At 42.9% G+C, this 22,304-nt stretch overlaps 1 protein-coding gene across 1 annotated transcript in view; it reads left to right on the top strand.

Moving 5' to 3' along the window:
• The window catches only part of LOC135207214 (HEAT repeat-containing protein 1-like), a 333,967-nt gene that overhangs the window by 16,554 nt on the left and 295,109 nt on the right, over nt 1–22,304 (top strand). Inside the window, exons 3-5 of the mRNA XM_064238825.1 lie at nt 173–274; nt 14,386–14,642; nt 19,204–19,354. Of these exons, the coding sequence (XP_064094895.1) occupies nt 173–274; nt 14,386–14,642; nt 19,204–19,354 (510 nt within the window). The remainder of the gene's footprint in view (nt 1–172; nt 275–14,385; nt 14,643–19,203; nt 19,355–22,304) is intronic.

The following is a 22,304-nucleotide window of genomic DNA, read 5'->3' as shown; positions in this document are numbered from 1 at the left end:
TTTCCATATGCAGTAAAGTTATTGAGAAATAAGATAAATAATTATAATAGTAGACAAAATTATGCTAAATGAAATAGATTATTTCATTGTGATACACAGATTATATTAATGTTCTGTAAAAACAGCATATAATTCTTATTAAAATATCTTTTGTAAAATTTATCACTCCTAGGATTGCTTGAAGAACATTGAAATGCAGTACAACTTCTTAGCCATGATATGGGGATGGCAGTCGTTTCTCCCTCAGTCAGACATTGTTGATAAACCTCTTATGGTAAGGACTGAAAATTTTAAATTTCATACATTCAACTTCCCTGTCAGTTATATACTTAGCTATAGACTCCGTCGTCCCAACAGAAATTCGAATTTAGCGGCACACGCTACAGTTAGGTCAGGTGATCTGCCGGCCTGCCGCTGGGTGGCAGGAATAGGAACCATTACCGTTCTAGAACCAGATTTTCTCTGTCACCGGTACTAGTAACATCGTTGCTAGTTCCTCCTGACTTTGACTTTCGTGTTTCATCGCCGTTGATCTTCTAGACTGTTATTTTGATGGCGTATTTGACTGTTTTTTGGATTTCGATTTTTCTCAGAATGTCTGACTCTAGTTTTTCGTTCAGAGTGTGTGTGGATGAAAGTTGTAATGTGAGACTACCGAAAGCTTCGGTAGACCCTCACACTACTTGTAAGAGATGTAGAGGGAATGAATGTTCACAATCGAATACATGTGATGAATGTAAGAATTTAAATGAGGAGGAATGGAAGGTTCTTAACTCATATTTGAGAAAATTGGAAAGGGATAGGGCTAGAAAAGCCTCTTCCAAATGTTTGAGTAGGTCGGTCTCTAACGAGCCAGTTAGTAGTCTAGTGCCTATCTCTAATGTAATAGCTTCCTCCCATACAGCCCCCTAGATGCTGACCCCTTGACGTGGGTAGGGGGCTTAGGGACCAGCAGCTGGGGCATGATGCCTGGTGGGGTTAGTTTCTCACTGGTCCTTGGGGCCCAGCTGCTGATCCAACTAAATTAGTCAGAACTTTTCTTTCTACTAAAAACATTTCATCTTTCTGCCTTCCTCCCTCTTATAAGGTATGGGTTCTATGATGATGACTATTGGCTTGGTTTTGGACATGGTTTAGGCTAAATCTTGGGATTTGAAGGAGGGTGAGGATGGACGGCATGCTACCTCACCCGTAGAACTCTAGTACCTGACGTGATCGAGCGAGGGGAAAGTTTATTGTCAAACCCTATCTTCAGTGCCGGGTCTGATCTCGACGGACATCATGACGCCTTAGCACTGGAGATAGGGTGTATATCCGGTAATTACCCCTAGGACGACCCTAATTAAAGGGATAACCCGTCCTCTAAGTGTGACTCCATGGTGGGTATGGGGAATATCTGGATGAACTATATTTTTCACGTTATATGGCAACCCCCCCTATTTCGGCTGACGACCCTATGCTTTTGTCAAAGGACTTGTGCACGGAACCCAACTTCAATCAATCATGGTCGGTCCCTATGATCAGGGTAGTACCCCTGGACTGAATGACAGACGGACACAGATGACGACCCAAAGCAATGCGAGTAGATATACCTCCAAGAAATCTCAACAAAAAGCATCTGGCTCCAGTATTGTCACACTGGAACCATATGCCAGGAAGAAAAATAAAAATTATGAAATAGCTCCTGAGTCTTTGTACCCAATTCCTTTAATAAATACCTTAATTTAAAGCTAGAAGGTGAAAATATAGACATTTTTCAAGTGCATAGGGAAATCGTTAAATGTTGTGGAAGACAGCCAAAAATAACACCGCAGAATGGAAACATGCTCCTGGTAGAAAGCACCTCCCCAGAGGAAAGTATCAAGTTGATGGGATTGTCGGACCTTGCGGGAGTTACGGTTGAGTGTACTCCCCACTCCAGCCTTAACTCCAGCAAGGGCTTGATTTATGCCCCTCAGTTGATGGCTTTCTCTGAGGAGAGACTTTTAACAGAATTAAAAGACCAGGGTATAATAAAGGTGGACAGGATGACGAAGAAGGTTGATAATAACAGAATACCTCAGCCTACCTTAATATTAACTTTTGAAACCTTAAGACTTCCGGAATGTGTCTTTGCAGCCTGGTATAGGTTTAAGGTAAAGCAGTACATCCCGAGACCCAGAAGGTGTTTTTCCATTGCAGCATTTTGGACACACCCTACAATCGTGTCGATCCAAATTGCAAGAAAATCCTGCAGTCTGTGTCAAACTGTGGAGAAGATGAGCATGGTATGTGCACCAGGGAACCGAAATGTGTTCACTGTGGTGAGGGACATGCCTCGTCATCTCAGCAGTGTGATATATATTTACTTGAAAAGGAAATTCAAGCAATTAGAGTGATTGAAAGAACAACATTTAAGGAAGCACGAGAGAGAGCCAAAGCAAAGACTGTAAGACCCGGTCTAAGTTTTGCTACTGTAGTAGCAAAATTAAAAAGCCAAAAGAAAGAGACAAATAAAAACACCCAAGTTAAGAGCACAAAAGGAAAATCAAATAAAGAATCATTAAAAAGACAGCTAACTGAATCATCTGAGTCAACTGATGATGAGAATATAAAGACAAGGTTCGCTAGAACCAACAAGAAAGACCCTAGTGTGGAATTGAAGAAAATTGAAGTGCCAGTTGAGATACACCCTCCACCATCTGCCTCTTTGGAGGCAAGGCCAGTGGTTGCTGGTCTGGTGCCAGCTTCTGTTGGTGCCAACTCCTCTTTGGAGGACAAACCAGCAGATCTGGTCCCCGGTGCCAGTCCTCGCTGGTACTTCTGCCTCATCAGAGGCAGAGCTGGCTACTGCCAGCAATACAAAGACACTTGAGGTGGTCTCTTTAGAGAACACCTCTGCTCTCTCCATCTCGATAGAGATGGAGAGCGAAGAAACTAAAAAACCCTTCAGTATCAAAAACACTGAAGGAAAAGATGTTGGCTCTACGAAGGCGATAACTCCTCCCAAGAAGCCAACAAAACCTTCCATCAAAATGCCTCCCCCTAGTAGAAAAAAGAACTCTCCCAGTCTTGTAAAAAGGAACCACAATGTTGGTCCTAAACGTGAAGAATTCAAAATTCACTCCATTATTCAGTGGAACTGTCAGGGACTGCGAGCGAAGTATGAGGAAGTGAAGCTTTTAATCTATGAGCACTCTCCTGTAGGGATATGTTTGCAGGAGACCATGCTAGGTGAATATACCCCTTGTCCTAGGGAATATGTTCACTATAGAACTAAATTTGATTTAGAGGTGGGCAAATCATGGTGGATCCCTCATCTACATCCGTCGAGATGCTCCACACTACAAAGTAAAACTAAATACTCCACTTCAAGCTGTGGGCTGTACGAATTAATTTAAGGATGGCAATATACTATAGGTTCCCTTTACATTCCACCCAATAGCCATGTCTCCCAAGAGAACTTAATACACTTGATGCAGCAAACTACCAGAGCCATTCCTTTTACTTGGTGACTTCAATAGTAGACATCCATTGTGGGGAGATGTAATATCAAACCAAAAAGGGAATATGATGGCATCATTAATAGAAAATGAAGATATAGGTCTACTTAATACTGGAGAACCTACCCATTACCACATTCAGACAAAGGCACCGTCTATGCATCGACCTTTTCAAATATGTAGCTCCAACTGCAGTGTTGATTTTAGTTGGAGAACAAGTGATGACTGGCATACCAGTGACCATTCTCCAAATTGTGATCGACAACAATGATGGTCCACCTATCCCGAGATCGCCACGATGGTGCTTAGAGAAAGCAAATTGGAGAAAATTCAAAGACTTGAGTGAGTTGGAGGGGGATGCAAAAGATCTCCCAGTGTAGATTTGATGCCATTGATCTACTCAATGGAACATTGCATACTGCAGGTCTACACTCAATTCCTCGAACTAAGGGACTATTCAGGAGACGGCCAGTACCGTGGTGGTCAGAAGACCTAAGGCTGTTACACCGAGCTACAAGGTCATCATTGACCAGGTGCCGTAGACATCGCACCTTGGACAATGTCATAATTTACAAACAGTGTAGGGCACGATTTCGAAAAGCTATGAAAGCTGCCAGAAGACAAGCATGGGCCGAATATGTATCCTCTATTAACAGCAGAACACCAGTCTGTAGCATTTGGAAGAAAAATAAGAAAAATTCAGGGTAAATTTACACCCAATCCTCCTCCAGTACTTAAAGTGAATAATACTCATGTCACTGATGCCACAGAAGTTAGTAATACATTTTCAGAACACTTCGCTCGAGTCTCTGAGAAATCAGATAGTTCCCCAGGACATAATTTCAGAATGATGGAAGAACAACAGGTTACTTGACTTTTCAGCAAAAGAAAAGCTGAATCATATAATATGCCTTTTTCTGAAAGGGAGTTTGACTCTGCTTTATCTAGGAGCAAGAACACTGCCCCTGGTCCAGATGAGATTCCTTATGAAATGTTTAAACACATTTCGAAGAACACAAAACTTTTTATAATAAGTATTATCAATAGAATATGGGATGAAAGCAGCTACCCTACCATATGGGAATTAGCCACCATGTTACCGTTCCTTAAGCCTGGAAAAGATCCCCTGTGTGCAGCAAGTTACCGCCCATTGCTTTAACTTGCTGTTTGTGTAAATTGATGGAAAAAATGGTAAATGTAAGACTGATGTGGTATCATTAGAGCACAACATATTCTAACACCTTCTCAGTGTGGTTTTCGAAAAATGCACTCTACCCTGGACATCTTACTGCAACTTGAAACCTCTGTCTGTGAAGCCTTTGCCTCCAAGCAACATCATGTGACAGTGTTTTTTGATATAGAAAAGGCATATGACACTGCTTGGAGACATGGGATTCTGAAGACTATACATAATAGTGGTCTACGAGGTAAATTACCTTTATTTGTGAAATCCTTTTTACATCGTAGGTATTTTAAAGTTAAAGTTGGCAGTACTTTATCAGAGAAAAGGTGTCAAGAAGAAGGTGTTCCCCAGGGCAGTGTTCTCAGTGTACCTTTTTGCCCTAGCCATAAACAGTGTTGCAGCTGTCATTCCAAGAGAGGTTTTAAAGACACTGTTTGTGGATGATTTGTCGATATCCTATGCTGCCACCCGGATGACTGTAGCAGAAAGAAAGCTACAATTAACAATAAATAAAATAGTAAGTTGGGCTGAGAAACAGGGTTTTAAAATCTCTGTAAGCAAGACTACTGCTGTCCACTTCTGTCGGATCAGGGGAGTGCATCCTGATCCAGACCTCTATTTGTATGGCCGTAGAATCCCATGTGTAGAACAAGCACACTTCTTAGGCCTAGTTTTTTGACAGTAGATTGACTTGGGTCCCCCATACAAACATATAAAAGCAAACAAAGAGCCTAGAAGCTCTACACATTTTGAAGGTGCTTTCTCACACCAGTTGGGGAGCTGATAGAAATCTTTTACTAAGGCTTCATAAATCTTTGATCTTGTCAAAGCTGTCATAACGGTTGTGAAATATATTCTTCAGCTTCCTCATCTACTTAAAACTTTTAGATTCAGTACATCATTCAGCTATTCGTATAGCCACAGGAGCTTTTCCGTTCGTCACCAATATCTAGTTTGCTAGTTGATGCAGGAGAGATGCCTCTTGAACTCTATCGCCAGTCATCATTACTTCGGTACTGGTTTAGAGCGCAAAGACTCCCCAAATCTCAGGCATTTGCTGTGGCAAATAGAAATATTTTTAATGGTTTTTATGAAAGTCATCCAAGGTATCCCATTCCTTTTAGCTATAGAATAAAACAAATTTTAGAGGATACAAATATTAACAAATATCCCATTATTCCCTTTGTGTATCCCAGTACTCCTGTCTGGAGGTTACCGGATGTGAAATTCTGCAGGTACTTCATGGAGCAAAGAGAAATAAATCTGATGATGGGAAATAAGGGCAATATTTTTGAGATCATGTATCAGAGTCATAGATACATGTTTTATATTTACTGATGGCTCCAAGTCCAATGCCGGCGTTGGATATGGAGTTTATAGCCAATCTTTTAACCGAAGAGGTGCACTTCCTTCTATTGCCTCAAACTTTACAGCTGAATTGTATGGCATCCTAGTAGCACTGGAACATATTGTAACACTCCCAGTGTGTAGCTACACAATATTTTGTGACTCCAAAAGTGCCTTACAGTCCTGGAAGTCTAATACTGATCATCCTTGGTGTTGAAGATCTTGCAGTGGATCTTCTTGCACCAAAATAGAGGCAGCATTGTTTCATTTGTTGGGTTCCTGCCCATGTGAACGTATCGGGAAACGAAGAGGCAGACAAGCTAGCCAAATCAGCAGCGCAAACTTTAGTACCGAGAAAATGCCCTGTTCCATATCGTGATACATTCTTTGATATATGGAAATCTGTCCAGTATTTATGGGCACTTCAGTGGGACAGAGTAGGCCCCAACAAAATGAAAGAAATTACTAGACAGACACGCCCTTGGAAATATGACCTAATACCAAGGAAGTGGGAGGTTGTATTGTGTAGATTACGTATTGGCCATACACGTTTAACTCACGGCTATCTAATGGATGGGGAGAATGAGCCATTCTGTGATGATTGCTTAGTTCCACTGACTGTTAGGCATTTGCTGGTTGAGTGTCCCAGTCTGGTGGAACTTAGGAATCGTTTTTTAGCTTATAGTAGTGAAGCAGGTGGTAACTATAGCATGCCAAAACTGTTGGGAGAAAGCATGTGTGTTAATAACGTTATCTCTTTTATCAAAGAAGCTGGTCTTCTCAAATATATCTGACAGCTGTGCTGTCTTAGTATATACATTTTTTTTTCTTTTAATAGTTTTACTGTTATGTGATCAATCACAATTCTTTTATCGGAATATTATTTATATTTTTATCAGAAATTTAATTTATTTAAATAAATTTATATATCTCATAAAGATAGTTATTTTGAATGTTGTATAATATATTATAAAAGTTAAAAGATCACATTTAGTATTCGGCGTCGGTGACCCTGGTAGTTGTGACGCCAGATAACTCACAATCAATCAATCAATCAATCCTCCCATACAGCTTTACCTTCTCAATTATCAGGTTCTGCAAGTTCAACATCGGAAATTGCAAATTTGAAGGCTTCCCTTTTGAAGATGGAATGCAAATTGAAGGATTTAGAAGGTAAGCAAAGTGAAAGTGTTCCCAGTGAAGTGGAGGGTGTGTCTGATCGGCTCTGCCTCGCTCCCAGGTCTAGACCTCTTCCAAGCTCCCAAGCCCAGAGGAGAAGGAATGTCGAAAGCCGCAGGGAGGTTTCAGAGAATCCCCACCGGTCAGGCGTCCCCTCGGCAGGATCTGTAGTAGTGTCCCAGACTGCCAAGGATAGCCGTTGGAAAGGCATCCTGAAACAGTGTTTTTCTTCATCCGATTCTTCTTCAAAGAAAGGATGGAGTTCGGACAAGCTGTCGAGACCTTCTAAAAGATCATGGAAGTCGCCAGCTTTGGACTCTAGCCCGGAAGATATCCCGGAAGACTATCCGCCGGAAAAGAAGAGGAAGGAAATCTATTCATCAAATCCTCCTTCCCCTAGATTGGATACGGAGAAAGAAGACGCCGCTACGAAGATCCTAAGAGAAATGCAACAACAGATATCTTCGTTGGTGGGAGTTTTGAAGAAGGATCCTCCCAGGAGAAAGGATCGCTTCCTTCCCGTTAAGAAATCCCGTCCGATAGAAGTCTGACAGCTCGGACGAGGCGCCTGCCAGGCGCAAAACGCCTACAAGGCGAGAGGATCCTATCAGTAAATACAGAAAAGCGCCTGAGCCTCCTACCAGGCGCCTTCCAGCCGCGATAAACTCCCCAGGAATGACACATCATCCAAGCGCCTGGCGCCAACCAGGCGCCAGGAGCCAGCCAGGCGCCATGAACCAGGATCTCCTTCTTCATTGGACATGGAGTTAGAAGTGGACCAGGAGGCTCCTCTTTGGGACTTTTCGCAGGATCAGTTTTCTCCTGGCAGGGTCTCTAGATGTCGCACAGGCGGCCGTAGCCCTTGTCAGGATGTGGCTGATTCTGTGAGAGGTTTTAAGCATTCAAGACCTTCTCCTGATAGGGACGTTAGTTGTCGCACAGGCGGCCGTCGTGCTTATCAGGATAGTCTTGATGCAAGTAGAGGCAAAGGGCAAGATCGGCCTTTTCCTGGCAGGGACTTAAGATGTTGCACAGGCGGCCGTAGCCCTTGTCAGGTTAGAGTCGGTACTGCTAAGAGCCCCTCACCTTGCTTAGAGAGGAGTCCTCCTCCGGTTGCGCACTCTTCTCCTATTGTGACCGGTCAAGATTTGGAAGATTTTTCAGACTCGGAAGCAAATAAGGGGGCAGGTCTTTCGGACTATAAGACCTTGGCAGCCCTCTTACTGAAAGAATTTGGAGAGTCTCCGAGTCCTGCTGCTCCTCCTTCTCCTCGGTCTTTATGCTCAAGCACGAAGACTTCAAAGTCTTCCTCTTTTTTGAAGATGCAGCCTACCATCTCAATGAAGAGGGCTTTGCAGGCTTTTGGGAATTGGCTTAAATCCAAAGAGGAGGCGGGGAAGACTGTGTTTACCTGTCCCCCTTCCAGACTATCGGGAAGGAGAGGGATTTGGTATAACACGGGAGAAGCAATGGGACTCGCTGTTCCTGCTTCTGCAGACGCAGACTTCTCGACCTTAGTGGACTCGGCAAGAAGACACGCGCTTCCATCTGCTAAGACAAGCTGGACTATGTCGGAAATGGACCATCTCCTCAAGGGAGTATTCCATGTCTTGGAAGTTTTTAACTTCCTAGACTGGTCCCTTGGGGCTTTGGCCAAGAAGATGCAAAACCCCGATTTCTTGGAACCCGAAGTCCTGCATAGTGTGCTCGCCTGTATGGATAAGGCGGTTCAAGATGGATCAGTGGAAGTGGCATCCCTTTTCGGGGCAGGAATTCTAAAGAAGAGAGCTGTCTTTAGCTCATTTTTAAGGAAAGCAGTCTCTCCAGTTCAGAGGGCGTCTCTCTGTCTAAACAGCTGTTCCCTTCTCAGTTAGTGAGGGATATTTCATACTCGCTGACTGAGAAGGCAACACAGGACTTGCTAGTACAATCAGCTAAGAAGTCAAGACCAGCTGTTCCTGCCACGAAGAGGGAGCCAAGAAGTACTCAGCCGCCCTTTCGAGGGAGCTCATCAGGCCAAGCCCCTAGGAAAAGAGGAGTGGAAAGAAGAGGAAGGTCTTCTTCCATTAGAGCAGCGAAGAAGTCCAAGTGAGATACTAGTCCTCCAAGCACCAGTGGGGGCCAGGCTGCTGAAGTTTTCAGAAGCGTGGGCCTCGAGACAAGTAGATTCTTGGTCTCTGGAAGTAATCAAGAAAGGATATCTCATCCCCTTCAGAGACAGACCTCCATTGACGACGACACCTAGGGAGCTGTCAGCGAGGTACAAAGATCCTGCAAAAAGGGAATCCCTGTTGGGTCTAGTACAGCAAATGTTGGAGAAGGAGACCATCGAGACAGTGTAGGATCCTCACTCCCGGGGCTTTTACAATCGCCTTTTCTTAGTGCCAAAAGCTTCGGGAGGGTGGAGGCCTGTGCTGGACGTCAGCGCATTGAACCGCTTCGTGGAGAAGACAAAGTTCTCCATGGAGACTTCCAACTCAGTCCTTGCGGCTCTGTGTCCAGGAGATTGGATGGTCTCCCTCGACCTTCAGGACACTTACTTTCACGTCCCCCTGCATCCTTCATTGAGAAAATATCTTCGATTCATGGTGCAGGGAAGGATTTACCAATTCAGGGCTTTGTGCTTCGGCCTCTCGACGGCTCCTCAGGTGTTTACGGCATTGATGAGGAACGTAGCAAGATGGCTACATCTGAAGGGGGTGAGAATATCACTCTACTTGGACGACTGGCTCATAAGAGCGAAGTCAAGACGGCAGTGTTTGGAGGACTTGGAAACAACTCTGGATCTAGTGAAATCTCTAGGATTGCTCGTGAACCTCGAGAAATCTCAGACGATCCCCAGCCAGGACATTGTCTATCTGGGGATTCGGATGGATTCTCGGGGTTTTCGAGCATTTCCATCCCAAGAAAGGATTGTTCGAGGAATGGAGAAGATCTCGGCCTTCCTAGAGAAAGAGCGAAGCTCAGCGAGGGAATGGCTCAGTCTTCTGGGCATCCTTTCGTCGCTAGAGCAGTTCGTTTCTCTAGGGAGGCTGCACATGAGACCTCTGCAGTTCTACATGAGGAGTGTGTTGAACAGGAAGACAGGAGAACTGGCAGATTCTTTTACTCTACAGGAAAACGTCAAGAACCACTTGCGATGGTGGTTAGAACCTCTGAGAAAGAACGAGGGAGTGTCCTTGTCTCTGCAGAACCCTCGCCTAGAGTTGTTCTCCGACGCCTCGGAAATAGTATGGGGAGCAACACTAGGGACGAAGGAAGTGTCAGGCATCTGGACGAGAGAACAGATGTCCTGGCACATAAATGCGAAAGAGCTTCTAGCCATTCATTTGGCTCTGGGACATTTCGAAGAGGATGTCAGAGGCGTGGTGGTCCAGGTCAACTTGGACAACACCATGGCTCTGGCATATATCAGAAAGCAGAGGGGGGACACACTCTTTCTCCCTTTACGAGTTAGCAAGAGCTCTATTAATCTGGGCGGAGGAACGAAAGACAGTACTCCTAACAAGATTCGTTCAAGGAGGAAGGAATATAAGGGCAGACAGATTGAGCAGGAAGAACCAGGTCCTTCCTACAGAATGGACCCTTCATTCAGAAGTCTGCCAGAAGCTGTGGTCTCTATGGGGGAAACCTCAAGTAGATCTGTTTGCGACGTTCCTCTCCAGAAGGATGGAAAACTGCTCGTTAGGGGAGGATCCCAGAGCCCTAGCAATTGATGCCCTTCTCATGGATTGGTCGGGCATAGATGCATACGCTTTTCCCCCGTTCAAGATACTGGGGGAAGTGATAAGAAAGTTCGTGTCCTCGGAAGGAACGAGGATAACACTAATCACTCCCTTTTGGCCCGCTCGAGAATGGTTCACAGAGGTACTGGAATGGACGGTGGACTTCCCCAGATCTCTTCCCGAAAGGACAGATCTGCTCAGACAACCCCATTTCAAGAGGTATCACAAAAACATCCACGCTCTCGCCCTGACTGCCTTTCGACTATCGAAAGATTGGTCAGAGCGAGAGGCTTTTCTTGCAAAGCTGCAAAAGCAATTGCAAGAGCACGAAGATCCTCTACCATGCGGATCTACCAATCGAAGTGGGAAGTCTTCCGTAGATGGTGTAAGGCGAAGAAGCTGTCCTCCTCCGATACCTCTGTGACCGAAATTGCCGATTTCCTTCTATATCTGAGAGAGGAATCTCAATTGGCAGTATCTATGATAAAGGGGTATAGAAGCATGTTATCTGCTGTGTTCAGGAACAGGGGCCTGAACATAGAGGATAACAAAGACCTTCATGACTTGATACGATCATTTGAAACATCAAAATCGAAGACTTCACTTACCCCTAGCTGGAACCTAGACGTGGTTCTTAAATACCTCACATCAGAGAAGTTCGAGCCTCCTAATCAAGCATCCTTCAGAGACATTACAAGGAAATGTATTTTTCTAATGGCTCTCGCTACTGCCAAAAGAGTCAGCGAATTGCAGGCTCTAGACTCGAGAGTGGGCTTTAGAGGAGACACTGCAGTGGTATCTTTCCGGCCTTTATTTTTAGCAAAGAATGAAAATCCTTCGAGGCCTTGGCCCAGGAATTTTGAAGTTAGAGGACTTTCTCAACTTGTGGGAAAGGAACTTGAGAGATCATTATGTCCGGTTAGAACCTTAAAATTTTACCTGCAGAGGAAGAAACAGCTGCAAGGTTGCAATCAAAGTCTCTGGTGTGCGGTTAAGGACCCTAGGAGACCGATGTCAAAAAATGCCTTAGCCTTTTTCGTTAGAAACATGATTACTGAGGCACAAATGAAATGCAAAAGTGAATCCTTTGCAGCATTGAGAGTAAAAGCGCACGAGGTACGTGCAGTTGCTACATCGATATCTTTCAACAAGAACATGTCGATGAAAAACATCTTAGCAGCTACATACTGGAGGTGCAACTCAGTATTTGCCTCCCATTATTTAAAAGATGTAAGGGTAACATACAAGAAATGCTTCTCTCTGGGTCCGTATGTATCAGCGGATACAGTGCTGGGTGAAGGAGATAAGACTGATCATTAATTTTTTTTAAATTTTCGTTTAATTTTGATTTTAAAATAATTTGGTGTTGAATTTTAAGGTTGTTTGAAAGGTGGTTGGGGATAACTCCTTTCCATCTTAGTACTAATCCACGGTTAGGATCGGGTGATCGGGATCGGTGTTGTACTCCTTTGTTATGCCATTAGGCATAGGTGTATTGTCATGTAAGTGGATAAGACCCCATTGACAAAGGCCATCAGGTTCTGTCGAGTAAGTGGATAAGACCCCATCGACAGTCCTCACAAGAGCTCTTAGCCATAGGTCACATCCTCGCTGAGGCTCTTGAGGCAAAGCAGACTTCTAAGCATTAGCTTTGAAATCTTCCGCCAAAACAGGTAGGAACCAGGGTATGTTTATTGTTTATTACCTACAACGTATGTTGTTTACCTGTCTAATCAGTAATTAGCTCTCTCTTACCCTCCGCCAAAGGTGCCAATCAGCTAAGTTTATATCTGACAGGGAAGTTGAATGTATGAAAATGATATTGTTATTGTACAATAAAGTTTCATACATACATACCTGGCAGATATATACGATTAAATGGCCCACCCAGCCTCCCCTCAGGAGACAGGTGGAAGAGAAAATCTGGTTCTAGAACGGTAATGGTTCCTATTCCTGCCACCCAGCGGCAGGCCGGTAGATCACCTGACCTACCTGTAGCGTGTGCCGCGAAATTTGAATTTCTGTCAGGACGATGGAGTCTATAGCTAAGTATATATCTGCCAGGTAAGTATGTATGAAACTTTATTGTACAATAACAATATCATGTTCCATTGTGTTTTTTATATCATGATCCATATTTGATTTTAACCTCTTTGAATTTTGAGTCTAAATTTTTTTTTTTTGTCCGTGCATGACAGATTGCTTCACCTTGCTTTATGTGGTTATCATAAAATAATAGTTTATTGATGAATAAATCATGCTAGTCCTAATTTGTCATTTCTTTATAGTAATCACTGTCTGTTTGTTTTATAATTTTATGCCTATAAATACCCTGATATACTTACATTCATTCTTATGTGTACATTTGGTATGATTCACTGGGTCAAACATTTTGATCATAACCAAAGATAATTTTATCTAATTCAAGGTCACAGTGAATTTATTTTGTATGCCTGGTATTGTATTAAAATTTTGTACATTTAATCATTGTTAATTCAGGAACTTTACTTAATATCCTTTGGTCAAAAAGACTGCAGTTTACTGAAGCTTTATTGTAATTTTACTGTGGTTATGGGATTTTGTAGTGTTTCAATTTTGGTGTAATTTAGCATAAAGTCAAGCAGACCGTACGATTGTTTTGTGGTGTGCACAGATTTGTTATACAAAGCTGTTAGTGGACCTTGGATGAATGTTATGTCCTCTGGTTTTTTTATGTTTAACATTATTCAGAGGTCATTTGATGTAATTCGATAAGTATTGTAAATTTGGAATAGTAGCAAGGCATTGTAAGTAGAACAGTACATACTTTCTTTTTTTAATTTTTTAATTTTTTCATGTTTACTTTTTATATATTGATTCTTAAACCTATATGAGAAATTCCGAATGAAAATTAAATGTATTCATCCTTTAAATTTCAGAATTAACAACAATGGTTTTGATGAGTTTAATTGTTAATTATATTATGGGAAGAATGTATATAAGTTAGTTAGAGCCCAATTTTTACAGTTTCGAATAATTTGAAACTTTTTCTTGGACTCAAATAATTTGAAACTTTTTCTTGCACCTGCTATAACTAGAAATATAATAATAATAAGATTGTTGACTAGTTGAACTTTCATGTGTGCATCTACAAAAGCATAGCACCGAAAAAAATGGAAATTAAACAGTGATGTGATTGAGCTATAGTGGTTTAAAATGTTTTCAATAAGTCATTTGATAAATTAAGGAAAATGGATTTTTCTTGGAAGCAAACCTTTATAATAGACTTCATAAGCACTGTAAGTTGGGAGAATATTACAGCCATGACTTAAGTCCATAATAATTCTTGATGGTTTTATTGCCTACAAAAGTCTGAAGGTGCCTGTATTTGTGAAATTTGATGAAACTTGAAATGATTTGGGTACAGTATATACATATTTCTGAATGCATCATGTATAGAACTGCATTATCTCTGAAATTTCTATTGCAGGCTTGGTGCTTGAATCTTGGATCATCTCTCTTAGATATCCAGGAAGGAAATTTAGCTTGGATGCTGAATTCAGCTTTCCCATTAGTACCATCCCTGGTGTTAGGGATTACAAACTCCAGTGTTGGGGTGAGAAAAGGAGCTTTAATGGTCATGGGAAAGATTGCTGCTATCAAAGGTGGGAGACTGGGTGAAAATAATCATAGTCTTCTACTTGAGAAAGTTCTGCAGCATTCTGAAGAAATTTTGGCAGATGACAGGTAATACACAGGAATAATTTGTTATTGAAATGGAAATCTCAATTTATGGATATGCCTCTTTACGGTTAATGAGTTTTATTTTGAACAATTCTTCATTTGTTCATGTAGAAATGTTAGTATGTCGAGTTGGTCTACATAATTTATATAATTTGTGTTTGTAATAATCAGTTAGATGTTTGAACTTTTGATATCTTTTGAAAGTACAAGACTTTTATTCTACAATAGCCCCATTAGGCTACCTTTAGGACTTGTGTCTTTTGCTTTACATCTACTAGGCTCTCCAGGTTCAGATTTTTCATATTTTTTATTATTTTTAAGAACCTAAAAACAAGTCACCACAAGTGGTCTAGTAGAAATACCTTTAAGTAGTAGTGTATTTTCTCTGAGTGCTTGTTTGTCTGACATTTTATATAGGCAGTCCTGGGTTATCGGTGGGGTGCTGATAAGCGAATATCGCCATTAACCGAAACTCGGCAGCTTATGGTGCCGCATTTCGATTAATGGCACCTCTGTTAGGTATGAGTCCACTGATAACCAGGTACTGCCAGTATCATGTTTCATTGTGGAGTAGTGTTAGATGAAAGTCAGTTTGTTCACATAAGTAATGCAGATCAAGAGAGAGAAACTATTGTACTCATTTTGAACTCCCTAACCACCACTAGATCAGTTACATATCATCTGTAGTAATTATTGTAGAGCATGTTTAAGGATTAAAAAGTTCTTTGATGAAATAGAAATAAGAAAAACTAATTATGAAAACAGAAATGATTCAGGATTGCACAAGTGACTGAGAAAACACCAGTGTCACTAAGTGAGACAAGTATTGTGGGTAGATCATATAGATCATTTATATTTTTCATCTGCAGCTAGGTAGTTGTACGTGTGTACATATGAGAGTGAATGCATAGTTTGTAACTCAGATTTCTATTCAAAGCTTAGCTAAAATAACTTACATTTCTATCCAGAGGTAAGCTAAAATTTTTTGTCACGGTTTAAGAGAATTATATATATATATTACTTAGCAAAATTGTCATGTTTTTGTAGCTGATAAGTATCAATGTCTGATAAGTTGAGCAGCTACTGTATTTATGTACTATTTATAAAGAGTTTCATCATCATCACGAATGTTATGTCAGCTCTTCCATTTAAAGGGTTTGTAAATGAGTTCTCACCATTCTCCTCTATCCTGTGCTCTTTCGGTCTGAACTCAAATACAAGTCTATGGCTTCGTCTGTCCTTTCCTTTGAACTCCCATAGAAATGCTTTTCTGCCCAATTATTCTTCATCCTCTCTCATCACATCTTTAAATCTAAATCATCTCAGTGTGAGATCTCAGTCTTTTTTCCAGCCTTTTGATACCCTCTCTCCACAACTCTCCCATTGATGTTAAAATCTTTCCATTTTACTCAGACCATGAATCTTTACATCCTGCGGTTAAATCTTTGCTGTATAATGATGGGACATTTATAATACCAGTAAATAGGCTATTTTCTTTATTACTACTCCCTCAACACCTTCACAGTGTATGTCTTGACATGTAAGCTGTCCTGTGCTCTCTTTGGGGTTACCATAAGATTTGTTTTCCTTGGGTTGAATTTTATTCTCCTCTCCATTCCATTTTTCACTTTATAAACATTTCCACCATCTCCTGATATTCTGCTGTTAGCACTAGGTATCATCTGCATAAAGCAGCTCCCATGGACCTACTTCTCAGAACTGCTTTGTGGCAGCTCCCTTGAACTTGCTTTTCAGGACTGCTGTATGGCTTCTTTCATGATTGTGATAAGCCACAAAGTCCTTAAGGGGGCCGGCCGGCTAATGCCGTTTTTTAACGACAGGACTTTGACATTCATACCACTTAATAAGGTGACTTGGGACATCTCCAAACCGCATATGATTTTCGCCTCTGACCTTTGGTTTTGTGACGCCAGGGCGATTTATCCCAAAACAAAAATAACCACTTTTTCAAATTCTTATCTCCTCCCTTGATATTTAAGATTAAGACCTGGGATTACTACCATATATAGACCTGATGTAGACCTCCAATCAAATGGAGAGTTTTTTTCTAAAAGTAATTTTTTTGCTAGATATGAATTTTTCAATATGGTAAAAAAATAAACCCTATAAATCACGAGAAAAAAATTTATAAAAAAAAGACGAAACAAAAACTGGAAAAAGGGCTCTATTTGTGATTGTTTTCCTATAATGTCTTTCTGAGTTATATACCAAATTCCAATGTTATAGCTTTAAAACTAAGTGAGGAGATAGACTTTGAAGGTCAATAAGTATAGTTTTGAGATACGGGTGTTCAAAGTTTTCCTTCATATTTCTATAAAGACAATGTTCAATAATAATGATTATTATGAATGTATATTTCTTTTTTGTGTATTAATAAACCAAAACTATTTTATTTATCATAATTTAATCATAAATGATGATCCCTTTGCTCATATATCGTAGCCTGGGGCACTGCTTGAGGCAAGATGGGGCACTCCTTCCTACGTAACCCCCTCTCTCCCCTTCACTAACTCGGCTTATTACAGTGAATTTTCTTCTTCTGTATGTTAGCGAGATGTTTTCCTTGTATTTTACTCTTTGGCATGATGACATTCTTGCCGAAACAAAGATAAACAAACATAAATGCAAGAGAATGTCAGAGGTGAAACTCGAAGATGTACTCTCTTTTACAAAGACAATTTAATAAGTCATGATTATTATGAATTTCATAGTCCATTTTGGGTAGGGTATTTAAAAAACCAAAACTATGTTATTTATCATAAATGAAGATCTCTTTGCTCAAAGATCGTAGCCTTGGGCATAGTGTGACGTGTGCTGTCAGGCAAGAAGGGGGCGTTACTAAGCAACCCTCCCCTCTCTCTTCACTAACTACGCGTATATTATGATATTCTGTAATAATGCTTGAGCGATTTTTCTTCGTCTGTATGTTAGAGAGATGTTTTCCTTGTCTTTTCCTCATTGGCATGATGAACTTCTTGCCGAAACATACATAAACATACGTGAAAGCAAGCGAAAGTCACGAAGGTGAAACTCGAACGTGTAATCTACTTGAAGTCTATGGTCGCATTGATTCATGGTTGAACCAGATACTCGCTTCTGCGAGCCACGGAATCTCTACAGATGCCATTTCTCACAATTTCTTTGCTAATAATTATCAAAATTTACGATAACAGAAGAAATATTGCATTTTCTTGTACGGATGAATGTTTTAGGCTTATTGAGTTATGTTTACTAATTACCTTGTAACTACGAAAGTAAGAGGAATTTTGATGAAATATTTCGTATACGTATTCTCAATTGCCATATGAAGCTCCATGAATTTTTTCATGACTTTGCATTTTTCGCCCTATACCACTGTATGTAGGGGTTCCGGCCGGCCCCCTTAATATATACCATTTTTTTATCTCATTTCTGGTATGCTTGCCTCAACCTTTACTCTATATCTAATGTCATTTAGAGTATTATTATGAGCTTAGTGAGTTCTCCTGGTACCCTGTGCATTTATGATGCACATTCAGTTGTGTGTATTAGTACTCTGTCAAATGTCCTTCAACATGTGGTATGATATTTTCATTATTTTATAGTACTTTTCTTACATTTGCCTCCCGGTGGACTTGATACTGTTTGCTGTCGATTCTGTGACATAAAGCCAAAATGACAATTACCGATTTTAATTTTTATCAGTCTTTTCTCCAGCACCTTTTCCATCATGTAGATGATGCATAAAATCTTTTATTGTTTGATAAAGTATTTATTTTTATGAGATAACCAGATATCACTGGTAATTTGAATAACATGGAAGCATGGGATGTAGCATTACCTCATTTGCTTTTGAAAGGATTAATAAAGATCTGAGTTGATGGGTTTGAGAGGAAAATGTCCTTAGAAGTGGATTTTTACCTACAGGGTATACTTTGATAAAAGGATAACCAACATTTAGTAGCAAAGGAATATTGATTTGGTTATTTAAAATTAGAAGCTTTGTATTGACACACATGAACTTGGGTTTTCCCTTTCCCTGAGGAAGAGATGAAAATGTAAGTTGTATTTGGTTAGTAACAGTATGTACAGTTATCTCCCGGTATTTGGGGGGGATGTGTACCACACCCACCTGCGAATACCGAAACTCCTATTTTTTAGTTCAAACACCAAAGAGCCCCTCTGAAATGCTTCTAACTACCTATTTTAATAGTTCAAACACCAAATATACCTTAAACTATCATCCTTAAACATTTAGTCATATGAAAATACAGTAATTGAGCTATGAAAAAATCTGCAAATAGGCGAATTTTCAACGAATAATATGGATATGTGTTCCACCGAAAAATCCACAAATAACTGAAGCCGTGAATGCTGAACTGCAAATAAACGGTGATCGACTGTATTCCATATAGTATTGTATCGGTGATTATTGGTGTCAGTCACACAGATACCACTGCTTTAACTAAACTTGAATTCTTTTTATCTTTTTCTTTAATTACCCTATATGTACTGACATTTTCTACCACTGGTTTTGAAATTTGATTGTTTTTCATTTTTGCAGGCAGCTGCTTATGTGCTTATATGAGTTTAGTGAAGCAGATCCGTCAAGGTGGTTCCATGTTTTGCAGTCAATATTAGGAGTGCTGACTGATAATGTTCCTGTGCATATAAAGATGGGACTTCTGTATGCTCTTTCAAGTATTCAAGATATTGTAAGAAATATTTTGTTTGTTGCATGTTATTCATGTGATATTTATTTTGGTAAACTTGAGTTGTTCTGATACGTAATACAAACCATCGGTCCTTTAAGAATAGGAATGTAATCAGTGGCAGCTGGAATCGGTCGTAAGCTTCGAACAAGGAGGTTCGGTAGTTAACTGCTTGTCCGACAGTCGGTGGTCCCGCACAACTGAGAGGTGAAGAACCACTTTGCTTTTGGCCTTGCTGGGTGTTAGAAGTGTTGTTCGCCGCTCTGCCCGCTTCTGTCGTATGCTTAGATTCTACTTCGTCGTCGTGAAGCATAATATCTTACTTTTTCTTAAACTGTGTGCTTGTGTGAAATAATGTGAGTATTTGGTTTATTATGTTGTTATTGTGATTGCTCTAGTGATATGGATTCCCACGAGCCGGAAAGACCCCCACCCCCCCCCCCCCACCCCACCCCCCCCCCCCCCCCCCCACCCCCCCACCCCCCCCCACCCCCCCCCCCACCCCCCCCCCACCCCCCCCCCACCCCCCCCACCCCCCGGTCAGCCGCAGATTGTGCCTGATGTGGAGGGCCGTAAGTGTTGGGCCTTTCGATCCCTTTTTGAGGTTGATCTTCATGAATTTTGTACTCGGTGTCGAGGGCGTGAGTGCTCTCGCACCGAGCCTTGTGATGTTTGTGTAATTTGGTCGGAGGAGCAGTGGGAGCGTTACGAGGGAAGGAAGAAGCCACGTGAGCCAGCCAAGGAGTCATTGGAGGGTTCTCCAGTTACTCCTTTGGTTACGGGCACGTCTTCCTCTTTCCTCCCTCCGTTACAGCTCCCATGTAATGCTCCTTCCTCTTGGGGGGGGGGGGGGGGGTTTGGGGGGGGGGGGGGGGGGGGGGGGGGTTTGTACCTTGCTCCTTCTCTTCCCTCAGTCAGTCGAGTGTAGAGGAGGGAGCGAGATAGCCCGACGTTCAATTTTACTCTGGGTCTTCCGTTCGCTCGGAGTGGGACCTGTCCCCCCCGGCGAGGGGAACCCCCCATTAACCCGACACTTCCTTCCTTAGGTATGCCTGCCGTGGGGGATGATCTCGGCCAGGTCAGGTACTCACTGGGGCTCCAGGGGACACCGAGCGTTCAGGGGCTGCTGTGTCATCTTGCGAGGGGTTCCAGACTGGTAACCCATGGACCTGTGACCCTAATGACCTTTACAGTTTCTACACCAGGGTATGCTGCCCCTCTCACCTTGTATATACGCAGCACGTAACAATGGTGACCCCGACAGCTGCTGTGCAGGCTCTGCTGTTGGGTGTGCAGAAGAGGGTCATCACGCCGCTGCCTGGTTTTGTCGCTCTTGCCCTAGCCCCTGATTTTCAGTGTCCCAAGAGCTTGCCGTTGGATATGCCGCTGGTTCCTGTACCGCCTCCTGTTCCTGTGCTTGCCTCTCCCGTACCAGTCCCTGCCGCCATCGTTCCTGCCCGTGGTGTTGCTGCCCCCACCCCAGGTCCCTCCGGACAGGTATAGCCGGGCCCTGTTGCTTCGGCAACTGCCCCGGCTCCGTCCTGGATGGAGGACCTGACGGTGGTCCTGAGGAAGCTGACGAAGAAGAAGAGGAAGGTGTCGTCGTCGTCTTCTTCGTCGTCGTCTGCTGGCGCTTCTTCCCCTTTGACTTCCAAGGCCCCACAGCCGAGGAAGAAGAAGGTAGCCTCCTCCCCCCTAAGAAGTCTCGCTCTGAGACCTCTAAGGGTCAGGTCATCCTCTCCTATCCCTTCAACTTCCTTGGGCTACACCGGGAAGAGTGAGACAACCAGGAGCAATCGCGAGGAGCGCGCATCTTGCGGTCCCTCCATGAGGGCCTACGAACCTGGCACGGTCCTAGGACCAACCAGATCGTACACACAAGTGGATGGAGGAGACCATGAGGGGTCTGTTGTGGTTCCTCCTGTGGAAGGAGGAGGGTCTCGGGAGGCGTTCTCTTTGGATGGGCTTGACGGTCCATCTCCGCAGGACACAGTCACTCCCGAGATCCAGAGGTCGTTTGCAGAGGTTATTGCACTGATTTGTCAGCACAATGACCTAGGGGAAGGATTGGTGCTTCCACCCTCCAAGCCTACATCTAGGCTGGAGTCGTTCTGGGGTCCTAAGAAGGAACCCAGGACAACGGTGTTTCTGCTTCGATCAGCCTTGGCCGACAGTGTGCTAGGCCAGGTGGACACTCTCGTCTCCGGACAGGAGGGTTCGCTTCAGTCCGGCAGGTCGTCCAAGCTCCTTCCCCCACGTCTACTACGACAGAGGCGATTCTACGTGCCAACGGAGGACCCTCTGTCGGCCAAACAGGTTAACCCGGAGCTGGCTAGGCTAACTCCGGGGTTGTCTCTCCAACACCTGCTGTCAGAGAACCTCTGGTTCTCGCAGCAAGAGGCACTTGCGTTGGAATCGACTGCCATGGCAGCATTCCAAGCAGTCTCCTGGTTAGACCTGTGGTCCCTCACAGTGTCTAAGGTCGCGGCCTCTCGGGAAACATCACTCCTGAAGGGGACCCGGCTTTTGGGAGACTGCCAGTCTGGAGGTAGGGCAATTTCCTACCTGGCCCACCAGACGGCTAACCTGTGGGCCAACCTGGTTCTGAGGTGTAGGGATGCAGTCCTCACTCGAGTGACCAGGTCGGTAGGGTGCGAGGCGGTTTGGGTCTTTGGAACGGACCGGTGCGGAGTTCCTCCTCTCTCTTCCCCAGAGAGATGGTGGACGCTGCGGTGGAACAACGGTGCTCTGATGACAGTGACCAAGTTGTCCACCAGGCAGTCACGAAGGCGACTGGGCAGCCTTGAGCCACTGCAGCTAAGCCCAAGAGCTTAGCTAGTGCTTCTTCTGCGGCTAAAACGATTGCCTCGCCGAAGCCAACAGGAAAGACTGTGCCTTCGACTTCTGCGGTAAGGAGTGATCGTAACCAGCCCTCCTCTCAGCCCTCCTTCTC

This window comes from Macrobrachium nipponense, chromosome 32 (genome assembly GCF_015104395.2).
Source record: "Macrobrachium nipponense isolate FS-2020 chromosome 32, ASM1510439v2, whole genome shotgun sequence".
In the NCBI taxonomy this organism is placed as follows: domain Eukaryota; kingdom Metazoa; phylum Arthropoda; class Malacostraca; order Decapoda; family Palaemonidae; genus Macrobrachium; species Macrobrachium nipponense.
The sequence above is the reverse complement of the archived record's forward strand: the minus strand, read 5'-3'. Positions and strand labels throughout refer to the sequence as shown.